Below are 13,706 nucleotides of genomic sequence, written 5' to 3'. Positions count from 1 at the left end.
AAACATGAGTGGCAGGAGTACCACTAGACTGTGTGAATTTCCTCTGTTACTTAAGGTAATGTGCAGGAGTCTGTTTTCTTGCTACTAAAAAGTACTTCACTGAAAGAAGGGAAACACTTGCTCAGCAAGGCCTTCTGTTTTAAAAATTGAACAAACACCCTATCATGTTACTGTTTCTTTCATATCACAAATCTGCAATTACTTTAGTTGTTTACTTGTTATTTTCTGCACTGCCCCCTCTGGAAACATAAGCTCCCTGTTTTCCCATTACTGAATTTCAAGCATCTAGTATAATGTCTGACACATAATAGGTAATCAATAAAGGTTTTAAGAAACTAAGTATCCAAAGCTTCTTGGGAAGCTTTCTACACATAAGTGCAGAAACAATAGCTCTGCTACAAAGTGCTACAGAGTATCACCACCTGTATTAAATCATTTAATTGCCTTGGATGCTAAATGATGCACAAATAAGGCTTTTATGGCCTTTTATAAAATAAAAGCTCATTTAATTAAACAATACATGAGTCCCAGCTATCTGCTTGGCACTGTGTGACATGCTGGAGGCATTCTATTATAACAGGAGGTCCCTCATCTCCAGAAGTTGAGACTGATCGAGCAGAGAATGGTTCTCAAGGGGGTCTCCAATATAAAAACTAAACAGTATTTCCCTTTTTCAGGCTCATTCTCTCACAAATGTAGAGTTTTCCAAAGGTTACACGATACGATGTATAATGAATAGTAGTGGAATCTGTGCTTATGTGTTATGGTGTCTTAAAATGTTCTCCATTTTAAGGTCTAATTCAGTAAATTTAAATAGGTATAACCCACATTTAAAAAAAAAAAAAAAAGCTCTTTGGGGTCTTTCATAATCTGTACGAATATAAAGGGGTTTTGACACCAAGTTTGAGAATCACAGCAAAACAGAACTGATGCATACCGTTAGCAACAAAGAATACACAATAAATAACAATGGAGATTACAATGTAAGATTTGGTCCCAACCAGAATGTTGGGAACCCACTGTATGGGTAAATGGAGATGACCAGGGTGGGACGAGGGGCCAAGGTGCGCAGGAGTCTCCGCAAGGGCACACACCTCCTTCACACTCCATACAAGCAGCTGTAAATTTTTCTCTTGCTGATCAGGGATCTAATAAAAACCTGGGCATAACTTGAACAAAGACAGGAACTTTAAAGGCGGCATGAATTATGTTAAAAGTCTGTCCATTTAGTAATAACTATAAAGTTTGGCGTAGGAGCTAAAACATCAGTTTCCTCACTTTGGGGCGTGAGCTAGGGAGGTGGGGGAGGTGTGCAAGGAAGAAAAGGGCGGGAAAATGACGAACTAAAGAAAGAAGGGCAGGGTGTAGGGGGAGGGGAAGAAGCAGCGCACTAAGCCAATGAATGAGAGCGAGGCTGCAGCGCGTGCGCCAGCCCTCCGCATGCGCAGGCGTACGCCTGGTGATCTCGCGGGAAAACAACCGTTGCCTGTCCCGGCGTTGTTTGGAGGTGGGGGGACGGTGGAGGCGGGAGTAAAGTCTCGCGAGAAGAGGCGGTAGCCGTAGCGGAGCGGTGTGGTTGTGTGTCTGCGGATCCGCAGCTCTAACTGCGGACGGTTTGCTAAGCCCGTTAGTGCCCTCGGTCGAGACTCACGTCACCGTCATGTCCCGCTACCTGCGCCCCCCCAACACGTCTCTGTTTGTCAGGAACGTGGCGGACGACACCAGGTAGGTACAGGGCAGGTACCGCGGGCCTGCGCCAGGAGGCCGCAGGCGCACGGAGAGGACACTGGCGGCGGCGGAGGCGGCGACGCTGAGCCGGGGGAGGGGAAGGGGTGAAGATGGCGGGTCCCGCGCCCGAACCAGGCCGCGCCGCCGGCCTCCGCCGCCGCCCGGGAGCGAGGGCGGCGCCCCTGCCCTGGCTGGGGAGCGCGGGCCGCGTGGCGGGGATGTCGTTGCCCCTCCCCCTCCGCACTTCGGGGCGCCCTCTTCCCGCTTCTTCTGGGCGCAGCCAGCCCCGCCGCTGTCTTTCCGCGACCCAACATCCGCTCCCCATTGATTGATTGGAAGTTCACGTTCTTCGGGGTGCACGCCCCCTTGGCCCGCAGATATTTTTTTTTTTCTGTTAAAGATTGCGGTGAAATAACGGGATCGAGGGAGAGACATGTGAAGAAGCATTTGCTACCTTTTTTTCTTTCTTATTTTTGGTCGTGATTATGTTTGTGGTTTTTAATCTGTTGGGAACGTTTGGGGAAAAGGAACGTTGAAATTAGTGGAGTTAAATTTTTTTAGTTAAATATTGCGAGTAGTTTTTCCCGTTTCGTGGAAATTCTGGTCACCCTTTGAGAGGCTTAGGAAGCTTTTATCTTTAGAACGTTGACAGCTAAATTAGATTAATCCATACGTACGTTAAATAGGCTGTGTTCTCACCAGTTCCCTTAATTGTTTCGAGTTGCCTTCATATTTCACAAATAATGTACAGACAAAAAATAAGGTGTTGGTTTTTTGGTTTTTCCTAGCTTTGTGATTTATTTTCTTTTGTCTTAACTTTAAAGAGTTAGATATGTTTGTGACTTATTTTTCAAACCATATCTACCTACTATTAAGTGCCTGATCCTGTCATTAAAATTTTGTAGTAAAAATAAGTGCTTGGAATTTTTCAGAGTACAGGAGGTGATTTATATTGTTAAAGAAAAGCATTAGCAATGGTTATATACAATCTAATGCTGGTATACCTTTTATGAAAAGTGCAGGCTGAATAAAAACAGTAAATGGTGATCATTTCCTTACACCATATGTCTGTTTTCCTGTTGATATAAGATAATACATCTAATTATTAATTGCATTTTTATTTTTAAAATTCCTGCATCGTAGCTTTCCTTTATCAAAAAGATGTATTGCCTGTACATCTTTGTATGTTCTTAGTTGGCTTTTAATGTTGAGATTTAGAAAGCTTGTTTGTTTCAGGTCGCCCAGGGATACAGCTGAGACCTATGGGTCTCGGTGTTATTAATAAGCACAGTCCTTTTCATTGATTGAGATATTACAGAAAGATAACTATTGCTTAAAAAGAAGCTCTTTTAAGGGCATGAACATAAAAATTTGAAGTCTTTTTATGATGTTTTAGGTCTGAAGATTTACGGCGTGAATTTGGTCGTTATGGTCCTATAGTTGATGTGTATGTTCCACTTGATTTCTACACTCGCCGTCCAAGAGGATTTGCTTATGTTCAATATCCTTTCTTCAGATGGCTGATTAGTGAGGGGTGTTGAAGTTTGAAATTCAAGTTTATGTAAGTGGTAACATCTAAAAAGTAGTTTATTTTTGTCCCCTAATGAATGTCTTATATCTTCAAATTTTTGAAAATTCATTCTGACTCACACGTTGCTCTTACTATTTCTTAAAGTTAATCCAAAAATAGTAATATTTAAATTCCCATTCATGCTGCTAAAACTCAAATCAATGATTATATGTGATTTAAATTTGAATACACTCTGGTTGCTACCACCTTTATTGTAAGTCAATTAAAAGTTAATATGTTCTTGTGCTTAGCAATTAAAGTTTGGTATTCTTGTTTGTTAACTTGAATCACTTGATCAAAAACAAATTGTATAACAATGAGGTAAACTTCTTTAATATTGTCCCCTAATTTGCTGTCCTCTGTTGTTACCTCAGAGAATGTAAAGCTGTACAGTTATGGCGACCCCAAAGAGAAAGCATGAAAGAACCTTTAGAGTAGAGTTCAACACTTAAGGCAAGTAGACAAGCCAAAGACCTCTTAAGGATCAGGCTTGAAGAGAAGGGAGAGTTTGGGAAAAGAAAAAATAAAGAAAAGCTGGAAGAAGGACAAGCCTAATGGGAGACAAAGCCTCGCTTTATCTACAAAAGGGGGAAAAGGTTGTTTTTCAAAGTTAAAGATAAAGCCATCTGTCATATTTGGCCAAGCATCTCATGACAAGTCCTTCTGACAAGCACTTAAAGAGTTAAAGGTCAAGATGAAGTTGAATGATGGCCAAGATTAAAGGAGTCATACCTGATGTATCCTACAGAATAACTATTTTCCTTTTGTTTTTTCTTTTTTTTTCTTTTTTTTTTTTTTTTTTAATGTTTTGTAAGCAGTTAATTTTCACAATCTGGTTTGGTCTAGTGACAAAACCTATAACTTGATTTGTGTGGGCCTTTGATGTTGTGATTGTGGTCTTGTATAAATGCACTCTCTCTTAGCTTATCAAGTTAAAGTGTAACAGGATGTAATACTGTTAAGATTCAATTCAGCATATTTTGGTTTTGAACCAGGTGATCAGATACCACAGAGTAGCGGGCAGTGCTCTTTGGGGTAGCATGAGGTTCTGGGGTCAAGCCACAAAGTCCTGCTTAAAGGAGAGACAGGTGCATGCACTGGGGACTATGTAGAAACAGCTCTGATGGTCTTGTAGGGTCAAATCTACTAGAAATACTGTTTGTTTATAGATTTCATAGTGGCTCCTGGGGACACACACAACCCCTTAACTTCTGGAAATTAGCTCTCTGTGAAGCCTACTGGCCCTGTGCTGCTTTAGCACACATGATCAGTTGGCCCTGAATGGGTTGCACAAGCCTTCTCCCTGGGTACCTAATCAGGATCTATGGGAAATTGGTCCCTGACCTAGAGTTTCAGGTGACCTTACTTCCTCCCTTCAGTGAGATCATCTACCTGCAACAACAAAAGTTGGGGCTGTGGACCTCAAGCTAGGAGAAATTCTCACTGCTTAAATTCAGTGGATCTCTCGAAACTTAAGTTAGCAGAGTCCCAATGAGACTTACCAGGAAAGGCCGAAAGCTACTGCTCCTGGCCAGTGATCAAAGACAGTTGTGGGAATTGGTTGCAAAGCTCTGTTACAGAGAGGATAATAATTATATCCGGTTTGGTAAATAAAAATGGATGTGCATGCTGGCTTATAATGTTGACCTGATTTTACCTGGTTTGGGATGGCCTGGGAACCAAAGTCAGCAGTAATTAGACTCAGGAGTGTGTAATACTTGAGCCAGAAATGGGTGATCATACAAAGGAAGCTACAGGAGAGAGATAATTTTTATATATACATATTTAGTACATCCTTATGGTCTTTAAAATAGTTAAAAGGAAATAAGTAACAGGCTTATCAGTTTCATTTTTGGAAAAACTATGAAATACACATTTCTCCATGACTGGCATCAGAGTGATACTTGGCTGCCACTACTGCTGCTCTCTCTTCTGCCTGACTCCATTCGCAATTAGCCTTCCATTCCTATCCCTGGCTTACCAGGTAAAGTAGAATCTTGCCATCCAACTCAGGATTCCATTTTTGAGGGTAGCCCCAGAGAGTGTGCTCTGCTCTCACTAATAATTTGTATAGCTCTCTATGTAAATCCTTTTTAAAATTATGTTCTTTGTCTTAGGGTAACAAATAAAGTAGTATACTCATTAAGTGAGCTTACTCCTTTTTAGTTTAGAGCCAACCTGGATACCTTGAGGGATGTTCAGTTACAATATTCAAGGTTCTAAACTCCCCATCAGCCTTTGCCTTTTCATGTTGAAAGCCCAATTATTGACTTGGGAAAACCTCTCCTTCCATTTAACCTACACATAATGGCCTCAGGAAGAGAGAGCTAGAAACCTGCTCCAGTTTTTTAATTCCTTTCAGAACAAAAAGTGGGAAATCTAGTGAGGCAGACCATTTAGTCTCTGGAATAAAAGAACACTAGTATCAGTCTTAAAGGAGTGTGTCACTTCTGGCATGTTTTTTAATCGGCTGTCCAAATCTACACTCTTGTGTTCTGTTTCACATTTAAGCAATAGAAATGTGCAATCTAGAATAGTGTCTTTTTTTTTTTTTTTTAGGATAGGATGAAAATATGTGCCTGAACCTAACCTAGATCCCTTTCCAAACCTTTTGTATCAAACGCTGCCTTGAATGTATACTTGGCTTCTGTTAGAATGGTGGTTTTAAGAAAGGAGCTAGGTTTGGACAAAATAACTATGTAAAGCCAGCAGTTCTCAGTCAGGGTTATTGCTGACATGAGGGAGGAGGACAAGGCAGCTTAGCTTCTCAGATCAAAAATGAGTGCCAGCAGTTCCTGCTTCTAGCTAGTAAATACTATCTTGAAATTCTCAAGTTGGAAACTAGTCGTAAACCCATTTCTTTGCTGAAAGCTGTATATTTAGTATCATGGTTAGGGCTTTCCAGTCTAGGAGTCCTTAACAGTGGTTTGTTATTTCTCGATAGCATGCTTTTGCAGTTTGTGCATGGATGTAATATGCTTGTGGTATGGCGATTGTCTTCAGTATTGCCTGACTCTGTGTTGATACCCACAAGTGGCCAGCGTGCCAGTCTTCCCTGTGCAGTGCAAGGAAGACAACTACATGAATTAATAGTATTAGATACATCTGGGAAAAAAAACTGCAAAATATGAAGTTAATGCTTCATCTCTTGTAAGGTAAGGCATATTCTGCTTGCTTACACAAGAACTATTGGCATTTTCTTTTTTTCATTTGAAACATGAAAAACAGTATTTTGGCTTTGTTTTAAGAAATTTTTGTTTTAGCATACAACACAGAACTGACATTTATTTTTTTTTTATTTTTTATTTTTTTTGTCTTGTTTTGTAAAGTTCTTAAAACTCAGGAAAACTTTTTACTAGGAAAACTTGGTGATTCAGCTATAACATGTTATTTCAATAATTACAGTATGTATTCGCATGTGTTTTCAAAACCTGGCTTTAGGAAATCACAAGTGCTTTATACTGTGAAGTGTTAATGGCTGAATCAACCAACTAGTAAGTGGGATCTGACTGATTTTCTAAAACAATGTTGGGAGATTATTAATTGTTCCAGACTTACCAACTGAACTTTCATTATCAAAGTTTGTAAAACTTCCCAAGCCCCTTAACATTTAGCACATTTGAGGATGTTCGTGATGCTGAAGATGCTTTGCATAATTTGGACAGAAAATGGATTTGTGGACGTCAAATTGAAATACAGTTTGCACAGGGGGATCGGAAGAGTAAGTACCCTTATGCCTAACATATAATGTATTGTTTTTAGCCAGTGTTTTTTGAGATTTTAAGTATTTTAGCAATTTGTGTATCTGTTCAAAACCCAAAAGACTGTTTTTAAGAAGATAGAGTATCTTGAATATTTCATACTTTTCAGATAGATTACAAAGTTTAAGTGTAGTTACAGCTAGGATGTGGAGATCAGAATGCCTGAAATATGTTTGAACTTTTCAGAAAGTTGATCATGCAGGCATAAACCAGATGCTAGCTGCATACTGATAAAGCAGGAGTATGAATAAAATAGAATTCAGGTAAACCTTTGTTTGAATTTTGGCTCAGCCATTATGTTGTCTTGGGCTAGATACTAAAAGAGATTAAAATAGCTGCTGAAGAGGAGGAGCACTCAGGTAGACACAAGTTATTGGTAATTCTCCAGTTCTTGAGTTGGGTAATAGGTTCCTGGGTATTCATGGTGTTGTTTCTATATACTTATACCCATACATACATAAAGTATCTGCTTCATAGAATTGAATGAGATAATACAAGAACTGAGGATTGCCCAGGGGTGTGGGTGTGTATGAGGCAATCAGTGTTAGCTCTCTTCCACTTTTCTTTGTCATGGTCTCAGAACTGTAATTATATATTACTGAATTTTGACACTACATATTGTTCATAGGCCACCAATAAGTATTTTGTTGTTAATTGTGTTCCTAATGAATGGAAACTATGGCAGGATAACTACAAACCAGTGTATCATTCAGAAGCCATTCATATTTTAATTTGGAGTTTTAAAAATCCTTTTATTGTGTAGATTCCCAGAGTCAAAGAGTTGGCATGTCTTGGGGTGGGGGTGGGGGGCGGTGGAGTGGAGGTGAGTTCTCTCTGTTGCCAGGCTAGTGTGCAGTGAATCAATCATAGCTCACTGCAGCCTCAAACTCCTGGGCTGAAGCAAGTCTTCTGATAGACTTCCTTAAAAATAAATACATACCTTTTCCAAGATTAATATTCACAAATTAACTCGACCTAGCCCAAGAAAGAAACGAAGACTAAATCATGTTCTGGATCTGCGTCTCACACCAAAACTAGAGACATCTCTAAAACAGATTCCAAAGCACACACGTTTACCTTGGTTCAAGAGAAAAGATGCAGGAATTTTTTTATTTCTTGAGGGCTTCAATACTAAGTTTTTGATATTTCTGAATATTTCTGTTCTATGTATTTCCTAGCACCAAATCAGATGAAAGCCAAGGAAGGAAGGAATGTGTACAGTTCTTCCCGTTATGATGATTATGATCGATACAGACGTTCTAGAAGCCGAAGTTATGAAAGAAGGAGATCAAGAAGTCGGTCTTTTGATTACAACTATAGGAGATCTTATAGTCCTAGAAAGTAAGTGTGATGTGTAACACAGTGATTTGTTTTAAAAAGATGTGTTAGTTTTTTTTTTTAATCTTTTTGTGTATACTTCTAATTATATACATTGAATGCTTCATTGAGGCTAAAAATATTTTAGTGTTTCATTTTAAAAGTTTTATGGTTCACGTGTAATTTGAAATTTTGGCTCTTTATAAATAGACATTTGTCACTGTTTGCTTTTTCTGATATGCTTTTTAGCAGTAGACCGACTGGAAGACCACGGCGTAGCAGAAGCCATTCCGACAATGATAGGTAAATAACTTTGCTTTGCAAAAAACTCATACATTTTTCAATTTCAGAGTGAACTTTTGCTCTAAAAATATTAATAACAAATTTGATTAATATAGAATCTAATTTTTACTCTAATTATATCTCTCCTCTGTTTTGAAAGATTCAAACACCGAAATCGATCTTTTTCAAGATCTAAATCCAATTCAAGATCACGGTCCAAGTCCCAGCCCAAGAAAGAAATGAAGGCTAAATCACGTTCTAGGTCTGCATCTCACACCAAAACTAGAGGCACCTCTAAAACAGATTCCAAAACACATTATAAGTCTGGCTCAAGATATGAAAAGGAATCAAGGAAAAAAGAACCACCTAGATCCAAATCTCAGTCAAGATCACAGTCTAGGTCTAGGTCAAAATCTAGATCGAGGTCTTGGACTAGTCCTAAGTCCAGTGGCCACTGATAGTATAAACCATGATAATTTTTAGGCATGTATCATTCATTTACTCATAGTTTGGTTTACTTAAATTATCAGGAATACAATGTTGCAATGATGCTTAAAAAACACTTGTTAGTTTTCCCTGTACCAGGCAATGGTTATAATTAAAATATGCTGTTGAGAAGCCACTCTTAAGAGTCCAGTTTGTTTAATGTTATGGGCAGCTACCAATTTGTGGTGTCTCTGTATATTTTTGTAAAGATTCTCATTTTTTATGCTTGAAGTATTTGGTGAAAAGATGTTGGTTGACCATAATTTGCAACATTGTCTTATTAAAAATAAACTTTCATATTCGTATTTGGTAGAACTGTTAACCTAGAATGTAGCTTGATAGTAAGATAGAATAATACAAAAGTGAAGTTGTAGCCACAGTACAACACTGACTGCTCAGACACATTTAGGTTCAGGGTGGACCTTTATGTCTTGGCAAGATGTCTAGGCCCCTGATAATAGTTTATTTATGATGCAGTGTGGAATAGTTCTTTTGTTAACCCCACTGTCTTGGGGAATGATGCCAACTGGGTTACATAGTATTTTCAGGGAGGTGTGGAGTTTTTGACTGAAACACGGAGCCTTCACTGCTTTTTTTCTGGTTTCTATGAAGATTTGGAACACAGAAAACATCAGAAAAACTCACCTTAAAATTCGAGCAGGTCAATGATGGCAGAAATAATTTTAAGAGGAAAACGATGTTCTTATGTAGTTATGCTAAAATTTAAGGAATATTGTTGACCATAATATTGCTTAGTTTTTTTTTACTGCTGTTAGAAGCAAGTAAATTGTTTCATAGTAGGTTTTGTGTGTGTGTATGTGTGTGCATAGTGTAAAAGAACTGAATTTTGATGCTTAAAGCACTTAGCATGTGCATTTGTATCAAAATTTGCCTGCCTCTTCGTGAGGGAGGCTTGCTCTCAGTTTATTTAATATGAGGCAAATTGAAAGGACAACACTCTCATTCTAGGTGATTCTGTGGTGCCATGAAATTTAAAGTAGTTTTGCAAAAAGGATTAGTCAGTTTTAAGCAAGAGTCACATCTCTGAGTTTTTGATTATCAATGGGTAGTACCCAACTAAAAATGAAGAAGTAATGCCCTTATCCATTTATAATTTCTAGTATTTCTCTGAAAGATCGTTTTGGGGGCAAAAGTGACTTGACATGTCCAGTCTCATTTCAGAATTAAAGGCTAGCATCTTTAAAAATCTCAGATTGCTTGCTTGCAGATAGAAGTAAAAAATACTACGGGGAAACGATTCCTTTTAGAGGATTACTTTTTTCAATTTTCGTTTTAGTAATCTAGGCTTTGCCTGTAAAGAACAAAAAGATGGTTTTTAAATACTGTTTGTGGAATGTGTTTAAAGGATTGATTCTAGAACCTTTGTACATTTGATAGTATTTCTAGCTTTCATTTCTTTACTGTTTGCAGTTAATGTTCATGTTCTGCTATGCAATCATTTATATGCACGTTTCTTTAATTTTTTTAGATTTTCCTGGATGTATAGTTTAAACAACAAAAAGTATTTAAAACTGTAGCAGTAGTTTGCAGTTCTAGCAAAGAGGAAAGTTGTGGGGTTAAACTTTGTATTTTCTTTCTTATAGAAGCTTCTAAAAAGGTATTTTTATATGTTCTTTTTAACAAATATTGTGTACAACCTTTAAAACATCAATGTTTGGATCAAAACAAGACCCAGCTTATTTTCTGCTTGCTGTAAATTAAGCAAACATGCTATAATAAAAACAAAATGAAGGAAATAATGATTAACTGGAATTATTATAGTATTGAATATGATCCTAAAATAACAGTGGAAACAGTCCTTTGTAGATTTAGGAATATTTTTAATCCGTGTTGCACTAGGCACAACTAACTTTTACTTAGGAAATGATAGAACTTGCCAGATGGCTACATCTTTTACATAGTACTTAAGAATTCATTATGTAACAGCAAAGTTGTTTTATGATTGCTCATTAAGCCTCTTGGGTTAAATAACTATTAAGAAAGAGGTTATTTGGTAGTATTAAGATATATATTAAAGTGACATTTGGGTCAGCTAAATATGTTTATACTTTTCATTATTGGGTGGATCAATAATTCTGCTCTTCCACTTCCTAAACAACATGCATTGGGCCTTCTGTTTATGGCATGATTTTAAATTCTTTTTCATTGAATGTTGGTGAGCAGTTCAATATGTGATAACCACTTTCGGGAAGTAGGTTGGGTGTTTTGTAATTTGAATTCTAGCTACTTTATGACAATTTTAGTATTTATGATTTGCCAGACGCTTCAAAAGGCTTTGTGGTAACTCATTTACTCTTCTCAAAACCCTATGAGAAAGATAATTTTTATTTCCCCCATGTTACAGATAAAGAAACTGAGGCGCAAAGACAAGACTGTTAAAGGCAGAGGCAGGATTTGAGCCAGGCCTGGTCCTTAGATTTGTTTTGTTTTGGTTTGGTTTGGTTTTTTTGCAAACTATAATTTGAGAGAAGTAGGTTGAGGAGATAGCCCATTGAAATTTGTTCTTAGTCTCTGTGTAGAACTAGAAGGTCTGATCTTTTCATTTTATTTTCTACTTGTGTCAGCTTATTTTTAATCTCAGACTATTTTCTTGAGAACCTTATATGTTGTTTCTAAAGTGATATAACTAACAGCTTCAAAAGGTTTATAGTTGAACCCATGATGGTTAGGATCCTACAGATAATTGGTGAGGATCTTTACATAGTGTTTTAAGTTAATTTTGGGTTACATAGTTGAGTCCCACACTGAGTACCTACTGTGTGTCTGGCACTGGGCTCAATATTAAATAGGATGGTCATGTCAACACTCAAGTGAGGGCTGAGACTTCATCTCTCCTTTTACTTAAGATCTCTGCATTTTTTTTTTTTTAAGCCAAGTAAGCAAGAAGAAAAATGTGAGATAATGCTTCAGTGAGAGAGGAAAGGTGCTACATAGAGTATGCGCTATTAAGTTACAACCCAGGGAAAAGACCTGGGAACTATTGTATTATTCTCTTGAAAATTTGGCCCAGTAAGCTGCTACATCCAGTTCAACTAACAAAATCCTGTATACCACAGAGAAGAATAAAGAAAACCAAACTGACAAACATCCTTCTTTTATTTAAGACCAAACTGCAGCTGGAATACCCAGTACAGTTCTGCTTACTACACTTCAAGAAAGATCTGAAAGCGGAAAAAGAACCAAAGAAGGGCAGTTCAAGCGACCAAAGGGTGGGTGGAAGGTGCTGCAGTATGAATACTGTACGAATATTTTGACTCTGGTCTGAAAAGATAAAAGAATGTTATCGAAAACTACATGGAATAATTGAAGTCCCTTCAAGTTTGAAAGTAAGCATCTTAGGACAAATAAAAGGAAATTCAACTTTGTACTTGTGGAAACTAATCCCTAAATATGAATAGGTTTATATTGATTCTTGGGTAACAGGTCCAAAATAAATTATTGGAAACTAGGATGTCTGGATATCAAGGAAGACAGCCATAGTCTCTTACAGTGCCTCTATTGGTCTGTCTCAAACTGAATTGGGTGGGGAAAGGTATGTCCGATATAAACTTCCTTGGTTATCTCTTAAAAGTCAGTTCCATTTTCACCATTATTGGCAAATCTTGCCTTTATTTTGGTGCCAGTGTTTTCGCTTAATCGTTTGCTTTGTTGGCATCTGAGTTTACTTGTACGCCACATGCAGTTTACATCTTCCTTAACTATTCTTTCCCAGGTAAATTCCAATTATACTTGACATCCAGCTAAGAGGGCCCATCTCTTCTCAATTCTTTCCTAGTCAGTATGTTAAGCAAATATTTATTGAGCCCTTACTGTGGGCAAAACATTGTACTGGATAATTGGAGAGAAAAATAGATAATTCCCTTATTCAATAAATGTCTACTGAGCACAATCTAGTGAATCATTACAGTATGGCCTCATTGTTTTGTTTGAGGTGTATAAGAATATTTTACACCATTCATATCTTGTAATTATGAAACCCAATATACTATCAAAAATAATTTTGTGGTTATCTGCCATTTAAAAGTATCCAGTATTTTCTGTTTGCATCCATTAATACAGATAATGAAAAGATGATGTTTTAATCTGTAATAAACTGGTTTATTGTGCAGTGACTGTAATATACTAGAGTTATATTGTTAGCTCTGCCTCATCAAACACGTATTAGGAAATAGTCCCCAAAATAAGTATTTAACTTTGCATTAGATATCAAGGAGACTCTGGGTGCTATAATTAGATTATTTTGAGGCAGACAGAGAGCTGTTGTCCCAGCTGATTTAGTATGTTCTGTAATTGAGAAAATGTTCTCCAAATTATACTTTTTAGTGATTTACATGTACATTTTATAGGGGACATGTTCTGTGTATAGTGAATAAATAACTTTTATAGTATTACAAAATGTTTTGGATTCCTTAGTTCCTTATTAGGATATGAAGTTTGTTTACCTATATAGTGACTCCCTCACGTATTTGATTTTTGTCATATTTTTGCCATGTATTTAAAGCTATTCATATAAAATTACTCATCTAAAAAGTATGGAAATG

At 37.4% G+C, this 13,706-nt stretch overlaps 1 protein-coding gene across 8 annotated transcripts; it reads left to right on the top strand.

The window, feature by feature from the left end:
- The first annotated feature begins 1,570 nt into the window (after positions 1 to 1,570).
- SRSF10 (serine and arginine rich splicing factor 10) lies at positions 1,571 to 12,685 on the top strand. Of its 8 annotated transcripts, XM_069479540.1 has the most exons (7): positions 1,571 to 1,725; positions 3,125 to 3,229; positions 6,916 to 7,019; positions 8,238 to 8,400; positions 8,626 to 8,679; positions 8,819 to 8,920; positions 12,270 to 12,685. In XM_069479540.1, the coding sequence occupies exons 1-7, from the start codon at positions 1,661 to 1,663 to the stop codon at positions 12,328 to 12,330; spliced, it is 654 nt and encodes a 217-aa protein (XP_069335641.1). In that variant the 5' UTR covers positions 1,571 to 1,660; the 3' UTR covers positions 12,331 to 12,685. The 8 variants fall into 8 exon arrangements, with proteins under 8 accessions (XP_069335641.1, XP_069335643.1, XP_069335642.1 ...); XM_069479542.1 differs by lacking the exon at positions 8,819 to 8,920 and having other exon boundaries at positions 8,629 to 8,679; XM_069479541.1 differs by lacking the exon at positions 8,819 to 8,920.
- The last annotated feature ends 1,021 nt before the right edge of the window (positions 12,686 to 13,706 follow it).

This window comes from Eulemur rufifrons, chromosome 8 (assembly GCF_041146395.1).
Source record: "Eulemur rufifrons isolate Redbay chromosome 8, OSU_ERuf_1, whole genome shotgun sequence".
Lineage (NCBI taxonomy): Eukaryota > Metazoa > Chordata > Mammalia > Primates > Lemuridae > Eulemur > Eulemur rufifrons.
The sequence above is the reverse complement of the archived record's forward strand: the minus strand, read 5'-3'. Positions and strand labels throughout refer to the sequence as shown.

Coding starts and splice junctions, on each gene's coding strand:
- SRSF10 (XM_069479538.1), top strand. CDS start 1,661: ATGTCCCGCTACCTGCGCCCCCCCAACACGTCTCTGTTTGTCAGGAAC. Junction 1,726..3,124: donor AACGTGGCGGACGACACCAG/GTAGGTACAGGG, acceptor ATGATGTTTTAG/GTCTGAAGATTTACGGCGTG. Junction 8,401..8,625: donor AGATCTTATAGTCCTAGAAA/GTAAGTGTGATG, acceptor TATGCTTTTTAG/CAGTAGACCGACTGGAAGAC.